A 26,410-nucleotide genomic window follows, 5' to 3' on the forward strand; every position below is an offset into this window, starting at 1 on the left:
AAAGGGCAAAAAGTTACATTTAGTGTAGTCTACATTGTGCAGTCACTTTGCTATCTCATTTAAGTTTCCAAATTACCATATGTGGTAAGTTTCACCCCTATTTTACAAATGAGGAAGTTGAGAGGCTAAAAAATTAAATAATTTGCCTAAGGCCACGCATCTAGACTAAAGCCGAGTCAAGATTTATAATCTAATTTTAAGCAAATCTTTGCTGCCTTTGTTCACACTAGTTTTCTCAGAAAAAACTATAAATGTAGATGAGATCTAAAACTTCTTTTCATGCAAAAAGCTTCTTAATGTCAACTGCATGTTTGTGTAGCAAGGCTATTTTTCAAGGTAAAGCTTTCCTTACACTCACACAGAATGAGATTTCTCAATACTCCTTATCCTCACCCACCAAAACTGGAACTTTGCAGCAGAAGCAGCAAGTAAAATGACAGAAGCAACAAGCAGAACTACATAGGCAAAACAACAAACAAGATGAGATATGGAAAACCTAAACATAAAAAGTTTACTTGGCTAATATGGTAAATGTCAAAAAATTTAAACAGGCAATTAGCAAAAGATTGTTTTACTTTATTACAACCTTTTCCACAAGATAAACATGCATTAAATGAATCCCCGAATTTAACTTTAAAAACAGCTTTAATGTACCTATGTCTCTTCTTTCCCAGCTTCCCTCCACTAATGTCATTTATTATTAAATTATGCCTATTAACATAGGCAAATACAGAGTAAATTATATCTGAAAATAGGCATAATATGGGTAAGGAGATTGGAGAAAGCACAATACCTGAGATCATAAGTATTTTTGAAAGTAAATCTGTTATTATGCCTAATACATGATCATGTATCTCTTCCATAGAAAATGAGTTAGGAGATAATGATAACAGATTAGTAGGACCTTTCTTTTCTTTTATTTCTCTCCCATTAAGAGAGGTTCTAGAGGACTAGAAAGCAGCTGACTGCTTTGGTTCTCCTGCCCTGAGAATGAATTCCAGTTCAATTTTCACAATTTACATCAAGGACTAGGAGATACAAAGCAATCGGGATTTATAAAATAAAATAGGGTAAAGACACACTGAGATAAGCTCAATACCTGGTTCTTAAATGATACAGGTATGGGTTTTTGACATCTCAAGTGTAATGAACTGATAATTCATTAATAAACCTTAATTTCTTAAAAACCAGCTTCTGAGGTTTTCCCTTAATTCAATGATATCCTTGGACCAAGTCTCTCTCTTGGCTATTCCAACCATCTATTCCAATTTTCACCCCCTATACACTGCTGAATTTTTTGAGTCCCACTCCAGTTCATCAATTACCAACTGCCTCTTCATTTAACGTTTACTAATGCCGAGGAGTTGGGTCTATAAAGAGCAATGAAACATAATCTCTAACCTCCATGTCCTAACAGTATAGTAGAAAAAGAAAAGGAAATAGACACAACTATGTGACAAAAGCTATAGAAGAGGTAAGTATAAGCAGACATTTAAAGTTTAAAGGATGAATATTCATAGAACTAACAAAAAAGAGAGACACTGCAGATAGAAATAAAACGTGCAGAGACAAAGGGTTAAGGGTTTAGCTCACTGTTAAGAACTGCCAAGGAGTTGTACAAAACTAGAGTACAGGTAGAGGCGAGGAAAAGGCGGGAAGATGGGAAAAGGTCAGTCTTATGAGCAACATTACATGGTTAAAACTATTCAAAGTCAATGAGGGAAAGGAGGCATGATAGGATCACACATGCCTTTTACAACTTTTAGAGTTCTCAACTGGAGACAATTTTGCCCCAGGGACATTTGGGAACATCTGGAGATATTTTTTGGTTGTCACAATTCCAGGGGCAGAAGGTGGGAAATGCTACTAGCATTTACTGGGCACAGGCAGGGATGCTGATAAAACACCCTACAATGCACAGGGCAGTAGCCTACAACAAACAATTCTCCGGCCCAAAATATAAACAATGCCAAAGTTACAAAACCTTGAGTTAGAGCTAAATCCTAGGGCACAGGAATAAGACTAGAGGCAAGGGATCAAGTAGCCTGTAAGTTCAAGGAGAGCAAAGGTCAAGCATGTTCTTATTTATCCTAAAATTCCAGATGCTAGCCCAATGCCAGATATAATGAATGCAGAGAGATTCAGTAATTACTTAGTAAGTGAATGAATGATGTTACAGCTCCAGGCAAGAAGTACCAAGGCCTCAAATGTGGCTATTGCAATGGTAATGAAAAACAGACTCAAGAGATTAGAATAAAATACACATGCCTTATTTACTAAGTGAATGTTAAGAAATGAATTAAGAAGTCTAACTCCCAGGCTTGGAATAACAAGTTTCACAGGGTTAGAAGTTCTATTTTACACATTTTAAAGTTTCAGACAAATGTGAAATACTCAAATTGAGAAGTACAAAAGTTTGCATATAGCCTGCAAAAATCTAAGAAAGGAAAATCCAATTTATCACCACACTTATCTTACATGATCTTCTGAGTTACAAGAGAAAGTTCATTAAAAAAAAAAAAAAAAATCTTAAATTCCTAAGTGCAGTTTGGTAACCTGGAACAAGAAAACACAATTAACAGAAAACCTTGGTGAGATATGAATAAGATCTGGTATTTAGTTAAATAATAGTGTCCCAATGCTGGTTCTGTAGTTTGGAGAAATGTACCAGGTAATAAGATTACAACATTAGGAAAAACTGCACAGGGTGTATAAAAGGAACTGTGAACTATCTGTGCAACTTTTCAGTAAATAATTTATTTCCAAGTTAAAAGTTTATTTTTAAAACTTCTGTATCTCAAATGTTTCAAAATTTAAATATCTAGATGTATATTAAACATTTAAATCCATAGTTTATGAAAAGTTAAAATGATAAGGTTTTTTCCTTACGTCCCTTTTTACTTGGTAGTACTACATAGATCAAGGAAAGAGCAAAGAAAATCTTTACAAGTAGCTAGACAGAAAATAGCAAAGAGGAATCAACAAAAGAATTAAGTCAGTACTACAAATGTTCATATTTTAAAAAAAGAATCTTCTAACCCATAGTCTGCGATAACGTAAAATGATACACCTTATCACCATGCAGGCCAAAAGCTTGATGAACTTTTTCTTTCCACTTCCATCCTATTCCCAATTTTGTAGCAGTCACAAAACATTCAAGACTGTCACCAAGGTGAACCGAAAAGAGAGAATACTAAACTATGACTATGATAAATAGACTCATTTTTAGTCCAGCTTTTTTTCTTTGGGAACTTAAAAAACTATATGCAAATACGAAAAAGCAGGTAAAATTGGCATTATAATAGTTACTTTTTTAAATACAAAGAACTAGTATTTTCCTGAAAATACAAATGGAAGAAAAAAGCATTCATCTTAACCCTTATGAAATTAAGTCTTTCAGAAAGGTACAAAAATTACCAGCTTGGTAATTAATTCTGATACCTGAATATACCAGTTGCATTACTCTGCTGTAACAAAAAACTCAAGACATTTTGGTCATATTCCCTACATCCATGTCAGCAATATTTACTGATCTGACCATGAGACTTAACACCAATTTTCTTGAATAGCCAAATGCTACGACTTGAAAGTTTAGCTTACTGAAAATAAGACACAGCATAATGGAGTCAGGCTGGTTTCATGACTCACTAAACGTGTAACCTTGGTCAAAATGCCGACGTTTTCCATGACTCAATTTCCTTCTCTATAAAGTAAGAACAATTCCTCCTATAGGCCATTTAGGTTTTAAAAGAGAATATAAATGAAAAATGCTTTGAGTACTGCCTGGCACATAGTAATTACTCACATAGGAAACGTTAAGATGAAAGTTATGTACCGTCAATCATTCTTGCACTTGCATTGCCTACCACAGGGCTACATGACAATGTGTTGAAAGAATAACATAACACATTCTCTTTACTATACAGACCTGTAGTTTTTCACAGAGAGGATAAACTTCTCCCTACCAGTGAAACTCCTTTAATATTTTACCTTCCCCTTCTTTCAACAAAACCATTTTGCCCCTAGTATAATTTTCTAAGTGCAAATATACTCTAGTGTCTCAAATCCTTTGTTTTAATAGTTGTTCTTTATATATAGATAATAAATAAATATCATTATGTAACCAAGACAATATACTGAAAAAAAAAAAAAAATCATCCACGATTGTCTGCCATACAAATGTCACATAGGATACCTTTGGAAAATAGGTCAGTGAAAACAAACCAGAATACATCACAGAGACAAAAAGATAGAAATCGTAAAAAAAGAGGTGATAGAGAAGATAAAGTAAGGGAGTCTAGTATGTGTTCAACTGGAGTCCCAAAGGAGAGAGAATGGAGCAAAGATGATATTTTAAAAGATAATATTTGAGAATTTTCCAGTGCCAGTAAAAGACATTACAGATTCAAGAAACCTAATGGATCTCAAACAAGAAAAATAAACCCCACAGACACCAAGGCATATCACAGACAAACTGCAGAAAATCAGCAAGATTTCCAAGCAGCAACAGTTAGGAGATTTAAACTCACATATATCAATAATTATACATACAGAACAAAATGCCTTACATAAAACATAAAGACTGCCATACTATATTTTTAAAAAGCCACTTCTTTGCTATTTTTAAGAGATATGGGAAATGAAAGGACACAAAAAGGTTAATAGTAAAACAGTGAAAAAAGATATACCATATAAATCTTAAGCAAAAGGCAGAACTGCAATGTTGATGATCAGTATAAGTATCCAGAAAAGGAAGAAGTAAGTACGATTTGGATAGGTGGGAGAGGGAGAATAACGCTCCTGGATAGGCAAAAGGGTGGGGGTGGGAGAAAAGGCTATGACTAAAATATGAAAGTCTCTGAAAATTAGAAGTTTAGATTGGTGCTAGAGGAAGTATGACACCATTAAAATACCTTAAACAACCTCTTTATACTACCTTGAGTAGAAGGACAACACAGCAAGGGTAGAATTAAAGAAGATTAATATTACAGTATTCTAAGTATGACCCGGAAGGGAAAGAGGGAGAAGACACTGAAAGCAAGACTGGTTTGGAAATGCTACAGTAATCCAGGAAGACCAAGGACCAGGTAGAAGAGACAAGGGATGAATCTAGGAGGTATTTCAAAAGGAAGACCTATCTGCATCAGTTTTCCTTCTTTGAAATTTTAAAGGCAGAAAAATACACTATGCTTTATAAAAAAATAACTGAACTATTTTTGTTTTCCACCATCATAACTAATGTGTATTGTGATACAGTCACCCACAAAATCAATCTAATACATTTTAGGAAAACAGTTTTTCTGTAAAAATAGAATATCAATAAGCTAGTTAGCCTACATTACGTACAATACATACAATCCATAATTACATATCATGACTTCACTACTAAGATTACTGACATAGTAAAAAGAAATGATAGCTTTTTTCCTTACTTGAATGCTAATGCACATAATATGAAATTCTCTTGAAGTAACTAAAACATTTTTATATTCAAAAGCTCTTTACCAAGAGGATATCAACTTGGTAATGAACTCAAACAACTCACCAATGCTGGGTGGGCTACCATAGTTAATTGGTGACTCAGGTGGTCTTCCACAATGCAATGCAGCCAGAGCAGATCCTTTCCACACAACATGCTTGCAGCCTATTAAACACACATATTTTTATGGATCCAAAGGTAGGACACATACACAAAAAAGAATGTCTAAATCCTATTACAAATTGTTCATACTTTTATTTGTGCGTAGCAAGGACTGTCTTCCAGCTCCTAATAAAGTTTGTACTCCAGGAACGCTTTGTGGAATTTCTTGTTCAAGAAGAGGTCCTAGCCGATGACATATTTGCAGCAAGTGATCAGGTGCTAAATGTCTGTAATACTTCACCTATTATGTGAAAGACATATAAAATACTTGCTAAATAAAGTGATATAGTTCTTTGTAATAAATAAAATATACTTTAAAAAATAGAATAATTTGTTCTGGCTAGTCCACATTTCATTTTACTTGGGGTCAAAGTTCATGTTTGTTCTGTTCAACCACTTGACTCACAGAATAGTTACCCCAACCATCATTTACTTCAGTGAGGAGAAAAACTGCTAAAGAATTAATGTAACCTAAATATAGCAAGTTATAAATTAGCAGATTCTAGTCAATGCAAATACTGACTGAAGAAAAACTATATAGCATTATAATCTAAAATGATGTTTAAATTTTAATTTTCAAAAGCTTCAAACAAGTCATCCAACTACAAAATATAATAAATGTTTTGAATCTTTTACATAAGGAATATCTCCAGAATAATTAAGGACAAAACAAAAAAAAAAAAAACCCGATAGTTCATGTACTCATCACAAAATTTAAAAACAATTATATAGCCTCTATGATGAATTTTGTAATTCACAAAAAACCTTAGAGAGAAAGGCCAAACTGCAACTACTGATTTAACTAAGCTTCGACTATAAAATAAATCTACCTACCACAAAAAGTTTGGGCACTTTGGAACAACTTCAAAACACTGTTTAATTTATGATAGCATTTGAAACCAAGATATGAAATTCTAATATTTTTATTATCCATCCTGAAAGTCTTTTAGAAGAATCTAAAGAGAATTACAGAAAAAAAGTATACTATTTTATCATTTCATGATTAGGGTATCAAGTTATAAAAAATTTGTCAATGTACCACCTAAATATTATAGTTCAGCTGTTCTCAAAGTGAGTTCTGGGAACTCCTGAAGGTTCCTAAAGTAAAAGTCATAAATAATACTAATATATTATTTTTCTTTTTCACTTTCTCATGGTGGATTTTTCCAAAGGTCAAGTGGCATGTGATATCACAACAGACTAAATGAGGCTGCAGATATAAGAAACCTATTAAGCCAGACATTAAACATCCCTGAAAATGTAAAACAATGCCACTCTTCAAAACTTTTAGAAAACTGTTATAAAAAATGTTAATCAACATGAAGTGAGTTTATTATATTTAAATGAATAAAATATTTTATAATCTACCTTAATTTTTAAATCATATGAACAGATAATTCCATGTAAACAAAGAAAATTCAGTAATTTTTATTAACATAAAGCGGTTCTGAGGCCAAGTGTTTGAGAAATGCTACTCAAGTACACACGGTAATGGCACTTTTAATATGAATTCCTTATAAGATTGATCTGGGGAGGGAAGTGAAGGGTTAAATCATTTCATTCCATCTTGCAGTATCTGTTATACCCAAACTATAGAAGAACATGAATGGTGTTTTTATAAAGTTAGCTACTATTCATCCTTCTAAGCTGAAGCCAATTAAGAGAAACCAACCTACTTTTTATCATAATACATTCCTGTCATAGAGACAACAGAGAGCCATACTGTTACACCGACAATTTAAAATAATACAGCGTGTGGCATATAGTAGATGGTCAGTAAGTACTAGTGGAATGAAGAATGGCAGAAAAGAGGTCCCAATACAAACTATATATACTATATTATGTACCTCTGAAAAATCCTGAGATAAATCTGTTTGATTTTAATACAATTTCCTAAACTTATTAAGCTATGATTCCTTTTCCCTAATATCACCATCTTGACTCAAAACATACTTTTTCAAACACTAAGGTGATTAGCTAAGCAAAAAAAAAAATTAGAAGAATATTACCAAATATGAATTTTTAAAATTATATTTAATCTTCCCTAATTTGCTTAAAAGTAAAATTTAAAGGAAAAAGCCTAGAATATTTAGAGTCCCTTCTAGTTCTAAATTGTATATCATTATTCTAATGTGCTTTCTTTAAACTAATCAAAATTTCTTTTAAAAATTTTATTTTAATCATAAAGTTCATTACTTAATAACTTTAGTTTTGTGATTATCCTGTTTTGGAGTCATTTTGCAAGACTCATTTCAGGTAGTGAATCTGAATATCTTTATTGCAGAATTGTGTCTTTGAATAAAATACTATGAATCCACTTTCTCAGACTTAGTCTTCCCTTGGTGATTTAGTATATTTCAATTTTCCAAAATCAACTTTCACTTTAAAAGTCAGATACTTTCAGTTCTTAAAATCCTCAGGGGCTTTCTGGCTTTTGAAACTTTATACAAGCTGATCCGTCTGCTGGAAATCTTTTCTCTGCCCATCCACCTTCCCCAACTCATTCTTCTTCATGTCTCAGTCTATGCCTCACTGCCTTCTATGACCTACTACAATACCTCTGCCCCCCTTTTTTGGACATTCTATCTTTGTATTTCCATAGCACATTATACTCCTTCCCAAAATGTTCTTTTACCCCACTAACCAGCAGTCTGTAGTACTTCTATCATATTGTTCTTCATATATTTTGTTATCTAGACCTCAGTGAGAATCTAATCATAGCTATGATCCTCTTCCCCCCAAACAACTCTATCTTGCCCTGTTTTGAAGGTTCCTAAGACCCCTGCAATATCCTAAGACTGCCCATTTACTTGTCCATGACCTATATAGGTAAACACAGGCTTAGATCTCGTTCACTTGTTCTACCAGAGTTCTACCAGAGTCCAGCTCCAGACCCTATTTCTTCTCACTCAATACTTCCTACTTGGACAATTATTATACCAATGATTCCAAAATTTGTAACTGTAGCCTAGGCTTACACATCAAACTTCTTTAAAAGATATCTCTCTTTGGATCCCAAGCCCTCCTCAGCTCAACATATGCAAAATGAACTCATAATCCTCATGTCAACACTCACCTCCCAAAATGTTCTCTACCCTGACAAACGGCAACACTATCCATCCAGCCTCAAGTGAAAAAGTTGTATTTTTTACATTGCCCATTCCTCCATCTCCTTCCCATTATCCAAGTAGTCACCAAGTTCAATTGATTTTCCCTTCCTATTCTCCACAACAATCCAATTCAAAATCATCGTTGCAATAAACCCCTATCTCTCCCACATCTACTCATGCCTCCAACCTCATTCGAATCTATAATCTCTTCTATCCCAGAGGTACTCTGTATACTGCAATCATAATGATCTCTCCAAAAGCTTTATCTGGTCAAGTCACCCTTACTTAAAACACTTCAGAGGGGCACCCGGGTGGCTCGAGTCAGTTGAGTGTCCGACTGTAGCTTGCAGTTCGTGGGTTTGAGCCCTGCACAGGGCTCTGTGCTAACCGCTCAGAGACTGGAGCCTGCTTCAGATTCTGTCTCCCTTTTTCTCTGCCCCTCCCTAGCTCACGCTCTGCCTCTCTCTCAAAAATAAACACTTATAAAAAATTTAAAAACACTTCAGAGACGGGGCGCACCTGAGTGGCTCAGTGGGTTGAGCGTCCAACTTTGGCTCAGGTCATGATCTTGCAGTTAGTGAGTTCGAGAAATGTGTGGGGCTCTGTGCTGACAGCTCAGAGCTGACAGCTCAGAGCCTGGAGCCTGCTTCAGATGCTGTCTCCCTCCCTCTCTGCCCCTCCCCCATTCACGCTCAGTCTCTCAAAAATGAATAAACATTAAAAAATAAATTAAAAAACAAAAACAAACACTTCAGAGACTTTCCTTGCTCTTTAGATATCCGACTCCTTAACATGGTCTACAAATCCTGAAAGGCACGTATGGTCCATTCATATTTCTCTACTTCATCTGGCACATTCTTAGTCCTACACACTCCAGCCCCCACTTACCACATTTAGACACACTGGCCTTTTTTCAGGTTCTTTACCTGCACTCTCTGCTCTCAGGCTTTTCCCATGTGGCATACTCTCTACATTTCCCCACATTTCCTTGCCCAAACAACTCTTCAATGTGCTTCAAATCTTCTCTTCAATGTAATCTCCCTAGTTTTCCTTTATCTTACCAGTCTAAATGTGTTATCTTGGGTACATACTCTTGGCAACTTTTTCTTAACTCATGTACCAGTTTGTTGTTATACATCTAAAAGTTTAATAATTCAATGTTTTTCTTCTCAACTTCGCCATTAACTACAAGAGTGTAAGAATCAAGTCTCTTTTTGGTCCAAACTGCATCACATACATACATACATACATACACACACACACACACACACACACACCCACCCAATACATACTTATAAAAATAAATGAAAACTTTCTTTTGCTACCTTAAATCATTATTCTTAAGGAGTATTAATCCATGTCACTATGGTCAATAAAATGTAAAGACAAACACAAATTTTAAAAAATGAAAATGGTTCAAAAAATTAAAATGGCTCATATATGACTACACATATATGTGATTTTTAATTTTCAAATTAGTAAGATACCGTATCTTTAATATTAAGCTTTTTAGTTTGAATAAATTTTTATTTTATTTGTTTATACTAGTAAATAACTAAAAGGAAATTAAAATCAAAAGGGAAATCGGAAATGAGATCGTAATAAAATCCCTTAAACAAAATGTATATATTTGGATTCTTGGTAATGGTTTGTACACTATTATTTGGGAAAAACAAAACAACATCCTCAATTCTAATATACTGATTACTTTCCATGACCCATGTTGCTTTCAATTTCTTAAGACATTCAATGTATAAAAAGTATGATCAAATTATAAAGTTAAGGGTGATAAATATTAACACTATCTAGCTAACACATATTGACTACACTCTAAATGCTAGGCCTTGTGGTAAGTTGGTAAATTTTACATGTAAAAGCTCAGTTATTTTAATAACCCTAAGAGATATGAACTATTATTCCCGTTAATGAAGAAATTATTATACAATAATATAAAACAAGGTTCCCAAGATCACACACATTTAGTGGATGGCAGAGACGAGAATCAAACCAAGGCACTGTAACTCCAGCCCTCATTTACACTGCCTGTAGTACCTATTGCCTCAAATACATATATATCAATATAGAAGAAAGCTTAAAAATAGACATTCTGAATAGTTTTCAACACAGACATTAAACTACACCGAAAAAGAAACATTCTAAAGTTCACTTTCAGTACTAAACAAATTAGCACAAAGGCACAAATTCCTACAGGTAAAGGGCTACACTTAAAACAACTAAGGATAGAGGGGCATCTGGCTGGCTCAGTAAGAAGAGTATGCGACTCTTGATCTCAGGTTTGTGAGTTCAAGCCCCACGCTGGGTGTACAGAGTAAATAGACAAAACTTTTTTAAAAAGATAAACAACTAAGGATGGAAAATAAAATTACAAAGATAGAGTGACAACCCTAAATACTCTCTCCTACTATGGTTATCTCCTACTATGGTTAAAGGAAATCAATGTGATCAGCCCTACTTTTCTCAATATTTCTAAGATTAAAATTTTAAACTCTTAAAGTTAGAAGGTACAAACAGATTAAACCATAAAATTTATGATTACTATCCTGAAAAGAAAATAAGGAAAATGCACTATTTTTTAGCTGTGCTCCCCTTTTAAATTTTCATAAACATCTCATCTTCTCTCCTACTCAGATGCAAGAGCCTGATTTAAGGATGCAAACTCTGATGTCATCTCACTGAGATTCACTCTTAACACCAGGGGGCTAGTCAGAGCTTTTTCAAACTTCTCATATCCCCACTCCCACCTCCAATCCCAAAAGAAAATCACTTGATACAGTAACAACAATCTTTGGGTTAAGGGTCCATAATTAATGGTTAAAACCTGAATTAAAGGTGTCCCTGTGTAAATATGTTAGGATATCTAGAACAGAGGTCAGCAAACATTTTCTGTGAAGGGTCGGATGGTAAATATTTTGGGCTTTGGAGGCACCTATCAGTTGTACATACATATTTTTACCAACTCTAAAAATGTAATAACTTTAGCTTCGAGGCCTTACAAAAACAGGTTTCCTACACAATTTACCTGCAACCAACATAGTTTACCACCCCTGATCTAAACAATTCTTGGTTCTATCAAAATTTCCACTAGCAAGGATAGCAGAATTCTGTGAAAGAGACAACTCTGCTCAAGCCTTCGCCCAAATCATAAACCTTTATCACTCCTTTTTCCAGCTGCATATTTAAAACATTTCTAGAATTGTCTATCACAATTTGAACAACAGGATCCTCTTCTGAAAATGTAAACTATAGCAAGGAAGGAGCAAGGAAAGACTGAGGTCTTTGAGTAGTTTACTCTCTTGCATCCCTGCCTAAAACTATCTGCTTCTGCTTGCTATGCTACTTCATATAAACAGCCGTTCTTCCCAGCCAAGAAAATTTTGACATTGTCAATGGAAATTACCGTTAAAAGGTAAATTTTATCAGTGGGAAGAAAATATAAAAAACTTGGAAGCCACTGCATTCCACCAGACATACTGTCATTAAGAATTCTACTCAATTTTTAAAGAAAAGGTCAGTAGTTTGATTGAAAGCTCTAAAGTCCAACAGTCTACGTTTAAACTTGCTGAGCGCGGGAAAACATTTATTCCACATCTCAATGTCCTCATCTACAAGACTGAGACTGCCAAGTCACCACCTTGGGAGGTAGTGATGGTAGCTGACATGGAGTTGTCTGTCATTTAAATTACACTTCACATTACATGCTCCATGTTGATCTTTCATGTTGAGAATCTTTCTAGACCTACGCAGGGAAAAAACATTTTGGAAACCATTTTAAGGACCTTTCCAAAATGAGGCAGATCAATACAATGAAACTACTTGATTTACCTATGAGCTCTAGAAATATCAGTCCTTCCTCTAGCATATAATTTAAGAAGTCCCTATGAAAATAAGATCCACAAATATTTAGCACTACTAGGTCCTGAACACCTGATCTGTTCTAAAAATGTCAGTTTTTTCACGTTTTCTCAATTTTTTTCAAATCTGAAAGGCTAGTTACTTCTGCTCTCCACTATAGTTCTAAATTCTAAAAGGTCAGCTTAGTGAAATACAATTCTTATTTTTACAACTATTCTAACATATGAACAAAATCATAAATTTAAAAGCCCTATTTACCATTAATCATTCTGTAAGACCTATTTTTAAAACCAGATCTCAAATTTTCAAAACTTTAAACTTCTAATTATAAATCAACAGACTTACAAAGTATAGGCTAAAATTACATCCACCATCTTTAAAACTAGTTTACATTTTCTGAGCAATTTTTTTAAAAAATTGTGATAGCCTTCCACGTAGAAAATACACGGAATACTTACTTTGTGTCAAGTATTCTCAAAATTTATCTTCACAAGCAAATAAGATCAAGTATTTTCCCCATTTCACGGATATAGAAAACTGAAGTCCAAAGGTTACAGCTTCTTAAAAGTCATACATTTAGAAAATAGGAAAAATTAGTAATCAAACCCAAGGTCTCCTGATTCCAAGATTACTGTTATTTTCACTACGTTAGTTTCCTTCTCAAAACTTTTGTCCCTGCTCCACTGTCACACAGCTCTTAGGATTATACTCAATAGAACCTACATAAACATTTTTCGAGTCAAATCCTCTAATCTGGTAACTATTCTCACAAGGACTCTTTACATGCCTATGATTTCTTTGTAATTAGAAGTATAATAAAATTAATACAGAATCTTATTAAGTGTCAAAATTAATCTTGGTGGTCTATTTACCCTTAATTAACTGTCAATAAACATGCTTGAAAGACTGTCTTCTATTCACAATTTAATCAACCACCTAAGAATTCATTTAGATAACTCAGCTAGTATTATCAATACAAATCTGTCTTTTAAAGAATATTCATGATGCTCTTCCAAATTTTATTCATCACAATCCGACTATATTTTGCTACAAAAAAAAAAAAAACTTTATCAAGAATTTAGGTGTCCAGAAACTACAAAGGATTCTCTATAAAAATTAATTTAAAACACTACATGATAAAATTTAACTTTTTGAAATATTACATTTTGAAGTTTTGTTTTTAAATTAAATCATGTTTCCTAAGCAAAATTTGTACAGTTAAGAAATCCTCTTTAAAACATTATTTACTAAACTAGAATTTAAATTTCCAATTCGGGATTCTGTTGGAAAAGTCATCGTCTATTAATTTAAAGACGGAAAATTCTTAAAGTATTCTTAAAATGTCAATATAAATACTCTTAAGAGAACGACTAGTTTCATTTTTAGTCATGTTTCAGTTTCAAACAGTATACTCAAAATAACTAACACCACACATACAATGGCAGTGAAGTTGTTTAAAAAAAAAAAAAAATGCATGTTTCTCCAAGTTGCCTAGAATTTACTATTTCCTCAAAATCTAAACCAGAATCAAATGACACAAGGTAAATATTTCTTGCATTTCTACTATAACCTCTGCCAAGACAGGCTATGTGCCTGTTCTCTATCCCTGATAAAGATCAAATGGGTCATGCCACCATGATCACAGGCCACCTGGAGTCCAGAATACGTGCCTCCTGCTGCCATCATCCATGCTATCACGAATAACCTAAGCTATATTATAAACCTCATTCCATTTACAATTTAGTTTTAACTTAAACAGAAGGAGCATCAGATCATGTTGCTAACTACATATTCTTAGTATGAAAAACTTCTCATCCAACCAACCACCCTTTTCCTTATCTGTCATCCCTGAGCTCAAATAGGCTGCTTCTGTGTGTGTAAGGCAAATAAAGATGGACCAGCATCATATCTGAAGATTGCCTTCTCTGTCACTACAGAGACCAAACGTTCTCACTTACATATTTCATTCTTCTATATCATAATTTTGATTTTTTAGTACACTGAATCCTCAAATTCCATAGAGAAAAAAAAAGTATCATTTTCTCCAATCTGTTCTAAAATAGACTCTTCTATATTCCATATGCTCAGTAACATATACTTATCCATTCTAAGATAATTTATTAGTTTTCACAAATTACTCATAATTGTACCCATAACATAGCTTTTCACAAAGCAGAAATCGATAATCTTTACACATTTTAAATTTTTTTCTAAAATTTTAAATTTGGTTTGTATCATATAATAGCCTTTATTACTTTTAGATGTAATTATAAAAGCAACTTAAATACCCTAGAAGAAAAATACACTCATTTTAATGCCTGATTTTCTTGAATATAATTAAAAAGCCCATTAAAATGGATACTTAGTACTGTTAACTAACGTCCACTTTGCTTATTAGTATTACATACACTTTTCTGTGAATTCAGAAACCTAAACAGGGAAACTACAAGAATGAAATTAACCTGTCTGGTATTACTTGTCCAGAACAAGTTGTGTAGGATGCAATTTTATCTGTTACAATTCTGCAGTGACAATGACAGGTAACTATAAAATTTGGGAAAAAGAAAAATGACTGCAGTAGACTAGATAAGGTGCTTCTACATAAAAGAAACAAAAACTTGTGATCTGACAAAGGAATTTTGAGTGGATTAAAAAATTGGCATTCATAGGATTAATTTAACCTAGTGCTCACTTAAAGATTAATTCAAAAAGTCTGTATTAAGCTCTGTTTAAAACATGTAACTTTAAACCAGACTGACAAAACATGTCCTCTCTGACAATTTCAAAAATACAAACCATTGTGAGGAGTTTAAATTATACAAATCTTTGAACAGAAGGAGACAGAAGCAACAGCCAAGTTCCCTTCACAAATCCCTAAATGTCATCTGACTACCAAAAGAAAAAGTTTCATGTATTCTCTAACCAGTTTTGGATACTTCAACTACCCAAACATTTTTTAATGTTAATTAGTCCACAAAAAACAGTCATAGAATCACTATACAGACCACCAAATTTTTTCTAGAATTCTAGCCACAATGTTTTAAAAATTATTTACTTTTGGTATTTATTATACTTTTTTCTACCTTAGACTTAATTATTGGATCTACAATATAATTCTACCGATAGTATCTTCTGAAGTTTTAAAGCGGTCTTTCTTACGCTGCAGCTGCTATGTTCAGAAAATTATGCATACTTACTTCTCAAATAAAGATGTTTTTCTTAAACTTTAATGCATCATAAAACTATAATTGGAACCTTTACTACCACGATTAAAGTCCTGATAATTGCAAACACAAACCTTTACGTCGTACTTGATTTGTGCCAGTCAGTTATCAGTCACCGAATCCTACAAAATAGGGCTATTTTTAGCCCATTTTACAGACTGGAAACAAGCTCCTGCAGTACTATTCTGCCTCATTACAGTCATGTAAAACACCATTATGTAGTTGGCGATGGGATAATCCAACTCCTCCTTATGTTCAGGCCACTTTACAATCATTTGGGAGTATAAAGAATTTAACGGGTACTTTGTTTCCTTTAAAAATATTTGTAAATGCCTCCAACTTCTTAAAATAATGGTATATATACCAACAGAATAACTGCATAGATAAGAAAGGATCAAGTTTTGCCCATTTCAGCCCTTCAGCATGTTTCCCTAACATGTTAACTTTGTAGTTTTCATTAAAAGAATTAGGAGATTTTTTTTTTTTAAGTTTAATTTATTTTGAGATAGAGAGAATCCCAAGCAGGCTCTGTGCTATAAGCGCAGAGCCCGATGAGGGGCTCGAATCCATCAACGGTAAGATCGTGACCTTAGCCAAAATCAAGTCGGACACAGCTGACTGAACCACCCAGGCACCCCAAGGACTATAGGATACAAAAGCTGTGTTTTAGCGACTACCAAGCAAATCTTACTATTTCACTGATACTCTATTAAAAAACGAAATGTAACTCTATTCTGCACATTCACTTCATTACTCGTCATCCCCCACCCCCAAAATTTTACTGGTTAAGTTTTAAAAGTGCCGTATTATCTTCAATATAGAACAAAAATACCTCATTCAAAAACATGTTTTTGGTTTTTTTCTAAAACTTGTCTCCTAGGTTTTGAATCTTAACTTTCACATTAATCAGCATACTCTAAATACATGCACACTTATGATCTATACTTAAATATATCTTATTCATGGTTCTTATTCTTCTCTGAATTTAAGACTAGCAATAATTTATGAAAACTAGTACTTAAACCATGGAGAAAAATATACTAATTACAGAGTAAAGAGGCAGTCTACAATGTGGGTAGGGTATCAAAAATATTCACCTGTCTCTAAGAAGAAATATACTACAACCTAAGAATGGCACTATAAAAAGCATTTATATAATTTTCTAATCTGTAGGTTTTCTCCGTATCTACTTTTTTGTGTTTTGGATAACCATCAACAAAATGAAAGAGTTGAGCTTTTAGAGACAATGTATTGTTATTTCTTGTTCAAAATCAATTTTCAGATTACAAAAATTTCAATTCACTCATTTTACAAATGAGCTAACTGGGACCCAGAGAAATTCCGTAACTGCTTGAGGTAACCTGCAGGCTAACTGCTGACAGGACTAAAATCACAATCCATATCTAACTCCCAATCCTTTCATTTGAATAGAAAAATTTCTAGTAAGTGGAATGATTTTAGGAAAAGCAAATACCACTACATAAAATAAAAATTACATCATTTTTAACATTTAACATTTTAACTGGGTTTAACATGAACCCAGTTTTTATGTATATACATATACATACACATATACATATATATATATGTATATGTATACAAACAAAACAAAACAGCCATGTAAGCAAGAAATGTAATCAGAATCCCAAATTTGGTAAAAAGTGTTTATAAAGATTCTGCCTCAAGATCCCGTAAGTATGCAATCACCACTAACTAAAGTGACAACTAGACAGCGAAACTTAATACACCAACTAATTTCACTATTCAAAATAAGAAATAAATGACAAAGCTTTCTCTTTGCCCAAAAATTATCTGAGTTTTCCTGTTCTATAAAAAGTTACCTATGCTTGGCTCCGTTTAAAAAATAACAATTCTGATGAAAGCTTATAATATACCCTTTTGCTTTAAGACCAACCTATTTTTAAAAATATAAACTCTGATTAAACATATAAGAAACAAACCATTTCACTTTGTATCAAATTCCATTCAATCTTAAAAATGTTTTAAATCTTAAGGTAGATGGTAATACAATGATGTTTTATAATAACTTTATCACACTTGCAATAAATGCATCCTTTTTTTTTTTTAAACCTGTAATCCTTTAAAAGTGCTCTTAAAACTCCACTTTCCTCTTGGTCAAAACTCAATTGCTGTGATTTACATGTAGGCTGACTACAGATGCTGATCTATGTTAAATAGCTGTAATTTGAGGTTTTCTAGAAATTTAAATCTGACATATATATTCTTCCACTTAACATATTAGTCAATTTATCAGTTAACAGAGCAACATATTTCCAGATAGAGATAGACACTACTGAAACCACAAATAATAGTTATTATTTTGGTTTCACTCACCAAATTAACTTAAAACCAATGTTAAGTAAATTCAACTTGAAGGCAACGAAGTTTTTTAAGTCATAAGAATAAATTAAGACAATAGAGAACATTATACAAGAGATTTTGCATGTGCTCACCTAGACATATGGTGTTCCAAAATGTCTTAGAGCTAACTGAATTTCAAAAACCCAAATTAAGTTAAACCAAATACCCACACACCTAGTTATATAGTTTGATGGATATAAAAGCACTTCAAAAGGTGTCTTTTATCCAGTAGATATGGAGTGAACAATATGCTGAATGAACAAAAAGAGAAAATGAACCAGGAACTCTTACATTTTAACGAGAATTCTTAACTGCCTCTTAAGTATGCCAAGATGACTGTTCTGGTAAAAGGAGAAAACACTCCAGGCAAAAAACCCCACTTCCATGCAAAATAGGTGGATTTTGAAAAATAACACACTAAAGAAGACACCACTTACTATTCTAAATCTGTTAAAGAGACAAGGAATATAAATTCATTTTATTAATATATGAAATGAAAAACCCTCTCAAGAAACTAAAAATGAACATTAGTGCCCCTGTTTTTGCTGGAGAAAACATGATATTCATGCAAGTATTACACATTCCCATAATTTAGCAAAATACCATCAGCTGCTTCATTTTAAAAATGCAGTAATATCACATTTTAATTTTACAAGAAAACAGCAATCTTCAGTGACTGAAGTTTTTATGAGATGCAAGAATGAGTTTTGTAAAATCTGCCCAATTCTTAAAAACAGAATACTATAAGCTCCATAATTTTTTCAAGTAACAAGTCAAGGAACCCACTTAGGATTTTGTCAAATATTTACACCCCCCCCCCAAATTAAAATATTGCAGGCACTGAATCTTAGAGTTTGCTTCAAACTCCCTGCATTCACTGTAGCAAAGTATTTAATGAAAGCCTCGATCACTACTTGAAAACAGAGTGTGGAAATAAATATATTGTTAAGGCTCCATTAAATTTCCTAAACCTAATGGACGCTTAATCTATATTAAATCGTAAGAGATTTAAACTCAAAAGTTAGATGTTCTACATCCAAATGAAACAAATGCCACCAAAATCTTGTCATGCTTTCACCTCACAGAAGACATTCAATTCCAAGGTAGGTGAAACTTCCTAATCGTTTCAGAAGCCCTCATGAAATAACGTTATACTCGTTAGAACCACCTCAAAACATCAGTTCCGAGTCAGTTGCACTGCACAGATTAAGCGCCCCCACCACCCCCGCCGTGTGATTGCTTTTACTGCTCCAGACACACATATTCATACAAACAACCTAAATCGGTTTAGGAGAGACAATATGAAAAAATACAACTACCGAACACAAATACGTTACTCGTCCAGCCACAACAGGTCCACTTTCATAAGACCATGTTTAGAAATTACTAACATAGTCACTGTGAAACCCCACAAAATTAAAAAAAATAGCTACTTTTCAAGCTATTAAACAAAATGCATCCCAATATAAGCTGGAAAACTTTTACTTGCCAAGTTCCATACCACAATAAATGTAAGCGTAAAAATCAAAACTCTTCAGTGACTTCCAATAACAGTTTTTACTGAAATCGCGGAATAGCACGAGAATCAGCAAAATTAGAAAAAGCCGGTTAAACTTCTGGCTTTCAGGGGGGTTACAGGCTTTTACACTTCTGCGAATGTGTTTTGGAAAAAAGCAAGAGGAGCCTCCGGCCGAGTGTCATCATACATCCGAACCCCTCAAACAAAAAGCCTAGCTCTGAATTTAAGGAAAGCAAAAGAATCGAGAGAGGAAAAAAAAAATAACGCCTTGCTACGGTTCCGCTGCGGCTGAATAGCCTGCTTGTGAAATGCTAATGCCACTTCGGAGCAGTTAGTCACCAGCTATTGTGTGGGGCAGGAGAAAGCCGAGCCGACCGCGCGTGCAGAGCAAGCGAGCGAGCGAGCGAGCGAGCAAGCGCGCCCTCCTTCCTCGCGCCGCTCCCGCCGCCGCCGCCGCCGCCTCGCGCGCGCCCCCGCGCCCGCACGGACGCGCGCGCCGGCCCCTCCTCCTCCGGCCTTGCACTGCACAACACTCATGACGTATCTTTATTTCTAGTACATTAACAAAATATCACAAATAAATTGTTGGCAGCCCCTGCGGCCTCGGGGTGCGTGTCCCCCCGACCACTGCCCCCCGAAGCCCCCGCGCCGGCCTCCCAACCCTCCCCGTGGCCTTTGGAGCTTTCACGTTCTGGGGCCAAGTTTTTGTCTCTGTAAAAAATTGCGGGAAATTCAATTTTTATTCGACTCGGGGAAAAGTTTCTTTGCTCCGCGACGTGAATGTCTCACCAGATTCTGGTAGGTCCTGGGATGCTCCTTCCCGGTCCAGTCGGTGCGGCGGGGCAGCAGCTGCGGGGAGAGGACGCCCCGTGAGCCCGGCCCCCAGCCCGGGCCCGCCAGCTCCCCTCCCCCGCCCGCCCCGCGCCCCGGCGGGGACCCCGAACCCCGCGCCCCGCGCCCCAGCGGCGGCGGTGGCGGCGGCACGGCCCAGAGGCGGCCGCGCGGCGGCGAGACGCGCCGGGCCGCCGCCGCCCTTACCTCCTTCTCGGCCACCTCGCGGATCAGCACCTGCAACAACAAAGCGGGGAGAGCTGAGCCCCGCGCCCCGGGCCGCAGCCCCGCCGCCGCCGCCGCCGCCCTCCCCCACGCCCGCGAGCGGCGAGCGCCGGCTCGGCCCGCGCCGCGCGCCGCGCGCCGCCGTACCTGAGCCGCCTGCTGACAGGGTCCATCTTCCAGGAACCGGGCGATGAGGAAGTAGAGCTCTGCGCGGGAGAGGGGAACGGGGAGACACACAGGCTTAGCGGCCGGGCGGCGGGGGGCGGGGGACCGCGGGCGGAATCGCCCGGTGCCAGCGGCCCCAGCAGCCCCCCGACTTACCCGATCGCAGCTCCGAGAGGCCTTTCCTCTCACAAGACATGTTTATGGGTCACTTCAGGGCCGCCGGCGGGACACCCCGCCGCCGAGGGGAAGCGGGGATGGTGCCGCCGCCTGCCCTATAGCTGTCAGTGTGTGTTCACGAGCCCAGCCTCGGCTCCACCATTCAAGCAACGGCGGCGGAGGCGGAGGAGGAGGAGGAGGAAACAACAACTCTCAGGCAGCGGCTACGGCCGCCGCCGCCTCCGCCGCGGATCCCTCCGCCGCAGAAAGGAGTCCGCCGCCTTCGCGGCCCGGGCTTGGCCCGGTCCTCGGCCCGCGCCCCCGCCCCCCGGCGCAAAAAAGAGTGCCTCCGGCCCCGCGCCCAGCGCCCCCGCGCCCAGTGTGACGAGACCCCTGCCCTTTCCTCCCCGGCCAAAGGTGCGATTTATTTATTTATTTCCAGTCGGAGAAGATGTCGGAGTCGGAGCCGCCGGTTGGCTGAAAGGCGCTTTCTCTGTGGAGGCCGACCGCGGGAGGGAGGGGGCCGGGGACGGCTCCGCGGAGGGATCTGACGCACACGAAGCCGCAGCACAGGCTCTATTCAGTGGCGCTGGCTGGGGCTGAGATGGAAGTTAGTTTCTATGTAGCAGAAATGGGAAACAAATGAAGCAAAACTGCCCAAAGAGGGGAAATGCCCCGAGGATGGGTCTCACTCTCACGCGCGCACACAGACACACACGCAGAGAGCCCTCTCGCGCTGGGCAAACTCGGGATCGCGCTCCCCGGCCCGAGTTGAATGATAGTGTTTGGTTTCTGTCTCTTGCCATGTGCATGTGTATAAATGCTGCGGATTGGCATCTGTGTAAGTCTTGTCCTGCGTTATTTCTGCAGCCTATGCAAAGTGTTGTGTAATTTATTGGAGTGCTGTATATTGCAATAGAGGTTCGGCTTTTTTTGTTAAGCACTTGGCGTTTGCAAGCCCGTTATTTGCCGAAGCCACCTCTGCGTATATCTTTTATTATTGCCGTTGCCTTAAGCATTTTACATTTTAAAGATGTTTTATTTTAATTTATTTTATTGTTTACGGGCAAAGCGAACTCCTGATCTGTACTTCAGATACTCTTTTTCCTGGTTACAAAAAGGCTAGTGATGGCTAATTAGCGACTTGGGATTAAAGAACCTTAAAGGTTTTTTAAGTATTTACAAGAAGGAATAATGTAAAGCTGAGAGAAAGGAAAGAACGCTAATATTTATCTCTAACTGATCGGGAGGTAATTTACTGACAGATCAATACCCTACCGAAGGATATTGAAAGAGTATACTACAGTTTAACCAAGGTGATTAGTGATTAAATAATTTAAATTATCTGTGTATCTTGCAGTTGACTTCGTCATGCTAATTAATGGCTTCTAATTTGAGGTGTAAACCATTCCTGTTTACAGTTAATCACGGGAAGACTTCTTGAAAACTGACGAAAAGAGAAAAAATTAATCTTTCGTAAATTAGTAGGTAATTACCGGTTTTATATGCTAAATCATACATCTGTGTTTTGCTGATGAGGGTAAGGGCCTTGTTTTTTAAAAAACGAATATGGGTGAAATTAATGGAAACAATGGAAAAAGCCATTTGTTAGAAAACAAGGACACCAAGTGATTTTTATCTCCAGATGATTTAAGCACTTTTCAAAAAGACTTGATAGTTGATTTTTTTAAGGGTTGCATTTTAAAGGGAATTAGGATAGTCGTTCTTTGTTAACATTTAACAAAAGATTCCCCTTTAAAATTTTAGATAATAAACTGCGTTTTATGTATCTGGTCTAAAAAGGTTATTTGTGGGTAAAGGACCAACAAGCTGTATTATGGTTTTCTAGATTGTTTCCTCAAGCCTTGTTCCCTCCTAGCTCCTTACATTACTAGTGGGAAATACTTGCTGCAACTGCCTTGTGTTGCACTGCAAGACTGAACCGGTGTGATGCCCTATACTAAATATCCAGAAATCATCCTACATGTGAGGAAGAAGAAAAAAAGCCTCAACCTCTTTGGAATGATAGGATGTAAAAATTGCCTTTTAGAACAATCTTAATCGAATAAAAAAGAGAAGTTACCATGACTCGTCCTACTGCAGCCTGGTTATCAGAGCTACTGTATTTATTGAAATGGCTATCCTTCAAATATTGAAAATATTTGCATTTTTATAGACATGAATTCCATTCTATCTATTGTAGGTAAGTGGCTTGCTTCTAGATAGTTAGCTTTGAAAAGACAGACATTTAATATACCTTTTTGCAATTCTATTTGTTTCTATGACTGATGCTTTCTATTTTAACTTTTTAAAAAGTCTTATATTCTTCGAATAATTGTGATATTTTATATCATCATGATGTTCTTACAAACAGATTTTAGGAACTAAAAATTATAGTCATAATCTTGTGGTTTTGAAATATTTGTATTAGTCTGATTCTTACTAATAGATGTTTTGTCCTTGCAAAGGAAAATAAACCAAATTATGGCATGGAATATAAAATTACTCTGGGTAAAGTTTTCCATATATGTCTTGCGAGTGTTATGTAAACATGGAAAGCTAGTATGATTATCTCATGTATGCTTTTCATTTAGAAGCCACGAAAACTTTTCCTAAGCTTGCTACCAGTACTTAGCTCCTAAAAAATTGTTAAGGAAAATTTCCCTTCTAAGTTTTCTGGAAATGATGCTCTTGTCATTTTGACTAACCTTGGACAATGTTTATGGTTTCTTTTTCAAATACCTAATTTGAAGACATTTGTAAGCTTGTCTTTGAATTAATTTATTACCATCAGTCTGTTACAAGAAAATACAGGTTACCAGCTAAAAATTAAAACTTTTTTACAACCAAATAAACTATTTGTTTTTAACAGTAGATGTTAAATTGGATTTTTCTAAGTTCTTCAAATGTAACAAATACTCCCTTATAATTTTTTAATTTCTTTAAACATGAAACACATTTCTGGATTCTGGCATCATCAATTAACTATAAGGTTTACATTAAGTCACTTATTGTGCATATGTATGCAGAAAGTCTGTACATACCAGATAGAAAGTCTGACCTTGAAGTCCTATACTTTAGTTCCCAAGGCCATGGACCTTGCACTTCTTCTTCCAGTATTAACTCTTTTGCATGTGAGGATAGCTCAGATTCCATCTATATCCCTTTTTGTTGATTATTTTAACTTTTTCATGGACTTCAAAAATAAAATGCCAACTTAAAAAGATTTCCATGCCTTTTATATTAGAAGGCTAACAAAAATAGTAAAAGTTTGAAAAGCTAACAACAAATGTATTTATCTAATACACTATGTTTCGGAGAATTATGAACTTTTCTTGAAAAGTCAGTTTCTGTAGAATTCATTTGGCATCACATGAAACAAGATAAACACTTAAAAAGTTTGTCTTGATCATGATAAGCTATTATTCTAATGAAATAATCAAATGTTGCCATTTAAGTCCTTCCTAGAACAAGATGGGATGATATTTATAAATGAAAAGATCCCACTACCTTTATGAAATTTGGTTTGTCTCCAGTAGGATGATGAAATAATACATAACTCCAAAAAGATTCTGCAAACACAACTTTTGAAATTATATATTAAGTCTTGTTTTTATTTTGATGTTGTGCTTTTATTTTATAGCAAAAGCTTCATCCTATAAAGTGTAGAAATGGAAAAGTAGAAAGCATTCTTCTTCAGAAAATACCTTCTTTTTTAATACTCATCTGCCCTAACAACAACACACAACTATCAATAGAGTCTTATTTAACACACCCCACTCCTCCTCCTGGCTTGCTCCCTGATACTGTATGTTTCTGTCCATGTCTGTTTGACTTTCTCTCTACACATTCTTCCTTCACAAAGCTTGGATGTATATCAAATTTGAAACATATGAGCAGATATACTCTTTGGCTACTCCAGAAAGAAAAAGATAACCAGCTTTAATAAACCAATCCATTATTTAACAATTTATATCGCCTCCCTGTATCTCATTGAAAAATCTTTTTACTTATGTTAGAGCACAATTCCTTTTAATATGTAACAAAAATTAGTTGTTTACCAACAATTGTATAATTCCTTACTTATTTGAATGTTATTAGTAATTCACCATTCAAAAAACTTCCATTCAAATAATTTTCCTCCAAATTAAATAATCCTAGTAGCTTACATATTTTATATGTAAGTCTTGGTTTACACAAAAAATACACATCTTCATGGACTTATTTATTTTTTTAACAACATGCATGAGTTAACAGTACAATTACAAAGATTAAAGAAGAAAAGCAATTTTAGAACATATTCCCACAAGATTTGGAGCAGCACAGTGGATGAAGTAGAAAAAGCTATTCCAGATGGGAGGAAACTTAAAGGAGAAGTCTGTAGGCATGTTCTATCATATGCAGATGTCTGATGGATCAAGAGTGGGCCGGACTGAACACAGAACGGTGGAAACGGGAAGGTAGACTCTGGGGAAGAGATGCAGAGGCTGCGAAAGTTGCTAGTGGTGGTGTCTTAGATAAAACATGCTATTATGAATGTGATTTAAAGATGGGATTTGAGGACAAGAGGTAAGTAGTCACTTGCCTTTCCATATGCCTGAATTCATAAACTTTGAAAACCCCAAAGAAGAAAAAGTATTTATATGGGAAGAAAGGGGGGGGGGGGATTTATATGACAGTGAGTAATCTCTACATGATAAAGAACACTCAGAATCAAGGGCACAAAGTAAATACTGTTGGTGAAGAAGGAGAATGGTTGTTTAAAGAGTAAGATCTTACTGACAGAATGCCCAAAAGTCTGACCTGATACTCAAATATGAGAGTAAGATATTATAAAAGTAAGATACAAGTCAAAATTGAGAATGAAGCCAATTTAGATTTAAACGGACTTTGTAAAAAAAAAAAAAAAAAAAAAAAAAAAAAAGTGTTTCCATTTTCCGAATTCCTACAGAAAGGTCTGTCAAGTTATACCACCTTCCTTGTAAATTGCCTTTATTTTTCTTCTTATGTATATATACTTGGCAAAGATCTTCTTAACTTATGTTTCTGTTACTTTAGTCCCTTTGATAGGTATACTTATATTTTTTGAAATGGTGATTAGCTAACTAGCTCAAACAAAGAATGTATTCTATTATACAGTTATAAAATTTAAAATAATGTTGATAACAAGTAGATCTTTCAGCTGAGTTGTGTGTGTGCAAAATTTAAGAAAGCTTACAATTTGATTTTGATATTACACCTACGAATTCCATTGTAGTCATAGTTTTCATACTTAAATTTAAGC

The 26,410-nt window shown here is 35.8% G+C and overlaps 1 protein-coding gene across 3 annotated transcripts in view; it reads right to left on the reverse strand.

Moving 5' to 3' along the window:
• The window catches only part of LOC122220109 (pleckstrin homology domain interacting protein), a 138,877-nt gene extending 117,510 nt beyond the window's left edge, over window positions 1-21,367 (reverse strand). For 2 of the 3 annotated variants that reach the window (XM_042939210.1, XM_042939209.1), the window contains exons 1-6: window positions 21,127-21,367; window positions 20,953-21,011; window positions 20,788-20,817; window positions 20,539-20,598; window positions 5,732-5,882; window positions 5,546-5,644 (exon numbers count right to left, since the gene is read on the reverse strand). In XM_042939210.1, the coding sequence (XP_042795144.1) occupies window positions 5,546-5,644; window positions 5,732-5,882; window positions 20,539-20,598; window positions 20,788-20,817; window positions 20,953-21,011; window positions 21,127-21,166 (439 nt within the window). In that variant the 5' untranslated portion in view covers window positions 21,167-21,367. The remainder of the gene's footprint in view (window positions 1-5,545; window positions 5,645-5,731; window positions 5,883-20,538; window positions 20,599-20,787; window positions 20,818-20,952; window positions 21,012-21,126) is intronic. The other variant, XM_042939208.1, reaches the window with a different exon arrangement.
• Window positions 21,368-26,410: the final 5,043 nt, after the last annotated feature.

This window comes from Panthera leo, chromosome B2, assembly GCF_018350215.1.
Source record: "Panthera leo isolate Ple1 chromosome B2, P.leo_Ple1_pat1.1, whole genome shotgun sequence".
Lineage (NCBI taxonomy): Eukaryota > Metazoa > Chordata > Mammalia > Carnivora > Felidae > Panthera > Panthera leo.